Source organism: Morone saxatilis, unplaced genomic scaffold, assembly GCF_004916995.1.
Source record: "Morone saxatilis isolate NCDOM2014 unplaced genomic scaffold, NCSU_SB_2.0 Contig15, whole genome shotgun sequence".
Classification (NCBI taxonomy): domain Eukaryota; kingdom Metazoa; phylum Chordata; class Actinopteri; family Moronidae; genus Morone; species Morone saxatilis.
This window is the reverse complement of record NW_023339707.1, coordinates 37,960-40,855: the sequence shown is the minus strand read 5'-3', so window position 1 is coordinate 40,855 and position 2,896 is coordinate 37,960. Positions and strand designations below refer to the sequence as shown.

Here is a 2,896-nt window from a genome sequence, read left to right as displayed (position 1 = left end):
GTTTGAAAGAAGTGGGCATTTAGGTGGAAGTATAGGTTCCAGTTGGATTATGAGTCTTCTTGAGACTAAAATCCATGATCTCTCACACTGTGCCCCATTGTTCAAATATCATAGTCCTCCACTCTGTTGTGGTCTGGGTAGCTCTGATCTTTATGTTGCACAGTGTACATGAAGCAACTATGCACAGCTGCAATATATATTTTCTATTTAAAGTTTGAACTGTATTCTATCCTTCTATTTGTGTGTTGCCTAAGGGAGTCGGCAACTAAGGTTTTTTCAGTTGTACGTATAAAACCAACTGTGTTTCTTTACTGTACATATGACAATCTTGATAAGTTGTATAATATTTGTGTTTTTTCAATTTCTTATTACATTCTGAATTTACATCCTTGAACATCAGTAGTCCTTGGGACTGACTGATTCACTGATTTTATTCCTTGGAAGTGGAACTCATAGATGATTTATTTCAAACCTTGGAGAGACTGAGGCAGACCATCTGCACATGACATGAATTCAATTTTCTGCTGTTTAAATAATTGATTAATCGTTTCAGCTCTACCTATCTTAAATCACTGCCACTTGAGAAGAAATCTGTTGGTATGAGTAGTTCTTGCATGAGGGCCAAAATTGTATGAAGTAAAAGAATAAGTAAAGATGTCTGACCTCTGATCACACAGGAAGATGGCTCCATAGTCGTCCTTGTGGCGAATGACTCTCCCGATAGCCTGATTCACTGCTCGGAAAGCCTGCTGTCTGTACCACTGCTGCCCAGACAGGTACTGCACACGCACGCACACGCACACGCACAAACACACGTTTCTTTTGCATGCATCAGAGAGAGTGTGTTTTGGCCTAAAACATTACAGACTTTGTGGCTGTGGCTGGGCTAAGGCTGGCTCTAACACACATACACACAAGATGAGCCAGAACTGAGCCACTGAAACCACATCAAACCTCAGTGATACTCGGTAAGCAGTTTACTCTCACCTTCAGCCCAGGAGTTTTCTTCCGACACATCTCATCCAAGAACTGCATCTTCAAGATGACTCGAGGGTCCATCTTTGGAGGGAAAGGAAGGCCAGTGATGATGACACCCCGACCAAAAGTGTCTGCAAAATCCAGACCCTCGCTAGCCTGACACAGGAAGACATTTAAAGAAATCATGTGAGAGGGCACAATTTGCGTAACCTTATATGCTATATGAAGGAAACTACAACTTAATTTCAATACACTGAAATCTGTGACTGCCATCATATGAATCATATTACATTACATATTTTTATTGTAATGTATGATATATAATTTCTTTTGTATGACTCAATCTTTTGTATTTTTTTTAAATAGTAAAAAGGGAACTATATCTAAATTTAATAAGTTATTAAGTACTGACAGTATAGATTCCCAAAACCTTTGCACATATCACATTTATTTTTTTGTTCAATTTATGAAATAAAATGAAACAATGCATGAATGTTTGCTGCAAATATTGTGTTTTACCTTCCATACCTCGGAGAGGCTGTGTTTACATGTTTTTAATGAAAAAAAATAATCACCAAAATCTGTTATTTATCAAAGGGTGCCCAAACTTTCACATAAAACCTTTTTAGGTCTTTTCTTGATTCAGTGAACACACATTAACCTCACCTTCCCTCGACACACAGCAAAGAAAGATCCCCCTTTGGATGCTGGATCATTGACTTTGTTGTAATATCCATCAATAATCTAAGAACAGACAGAGAGATCAACTGAAAAATCCTAAGGAAACGTTACCAGCTCATGAAATATTGTGAGACACTTGGAGGTTTCATATTCATGCATCTAGGCAGTTATAGGTTATATGTATGAGATAAAAGCAGCCAACTAGTATTGGCTAGGTAAGTTGGAGTCATGGTGTCCTAAGCGGAGAATGGTGTCACACTCCCTCTGCCAGTGTTTCTATTTCAGCCTCTCTGTGGTTTGTTTACATAGAGAACAAAAACTGTTCTGGTGATTCTTATTTTGTTTCTGCCCACTTTGAATGAAGTTATGTAATCACATTGATATGCAAGGTAAAATTACCGTTTTTGTCTATGGAGTCTAGCGAGTGTTAGTGATATACAGCTACTTCTGGTTAAACAAAAGTTCTATCTCTGTAGGGATCCTGTCCATGATGTGAGTCAGTGGCAGAAACAACAACTTTTAGTGGACTGACTTTGACAGGCACATTTGTGTCCAAGGATTAACATTATCCTATGTTGCAGCCACAAATATTTTCACATCTAACTGTAAATTAAGGGTTAATTTACACAAACTAGTGTTAATGATTGTTGGAAAAACAAATAAAGACAGTTTTGATGAGTTTTATTTTATTTTGTTTTGGTCCAATGTGACACCTACTGGAAAGATGATTTAGTATATATAACATTTAATAAAAAGACTCACCTCAGTAAAGGTTCCCTTTCCTTTAGGTTCAACAAACATAGGCTTTACGTTCTCAATGCGATCTGCATGTCCAGTAGCCTGGTAAAACAGCATAAACACTTTACCTGATTTTACACAACATTTAATCCAGAAATAATTTGGAACATTCAAAGTAAATAAAAATACAATGTAACAATTCTGCTCTTACTCTCCAGAAGTCAAGGGTTTTTTCCATTAAAGGGAAGGAAGGGAAAAAAACTAAGAGACCATGAGGTACCACACGGCTCAGGTTGGCTGAGGAGAAAACACAACTACTAACATATTCATGTGAAGACTGACTCTGATTCAAACAGACATTATGTCATATATTGCACAATGCAGCAATATTGCTTGATCTCACCAACAGTGTTGCCTAAAGATGCCATGTTTTCAGGAACAAACCTGTCACAGAAGTAAAGATTATTATTTGTATGTAGATGGTCACCGCAAGAATGTT

General features: G+C 37.4%; 1 protein-coding gene across 1 annotated transcript in view; it reads right to left on the bottom strand.

Annotated features, from left to right (window-relative positions):
• rtel1 (regulator of telomere elongation helicase 1) overlaps positions 1-2,896 on the bottom strand; it is a 22,293-nt gene that overhangs the window by 7,998 nt on the left and 11,399 nt on the right. Inside the window, exons 13-18 of the mRNA XM_035657409.1 lie at positions 2,801-2,841; positions 2,609-2,694; positions 2,422-2,499; positions 1,645-1,722; positions 988-1,134; positions 664-779 (exon numbers count right to left, since the gene is read on the bottom strand). Coding sequence (XP_035513302.1) covers positions 664-779; positions 988-1,134; positions 1,645-1,722; positions 2,422-2,499; positions 2,609-2,694; positions 2,801-2,841 — 546 coding nt within the window. The remainder of the gene's footprint in view (positions 1-663; positions 780-987; positions 1,135-1,644; positions 1,723-2,421; positions 2,500-2,608; positions 2,695-2,800; positions 2,842-2,896) is intronic.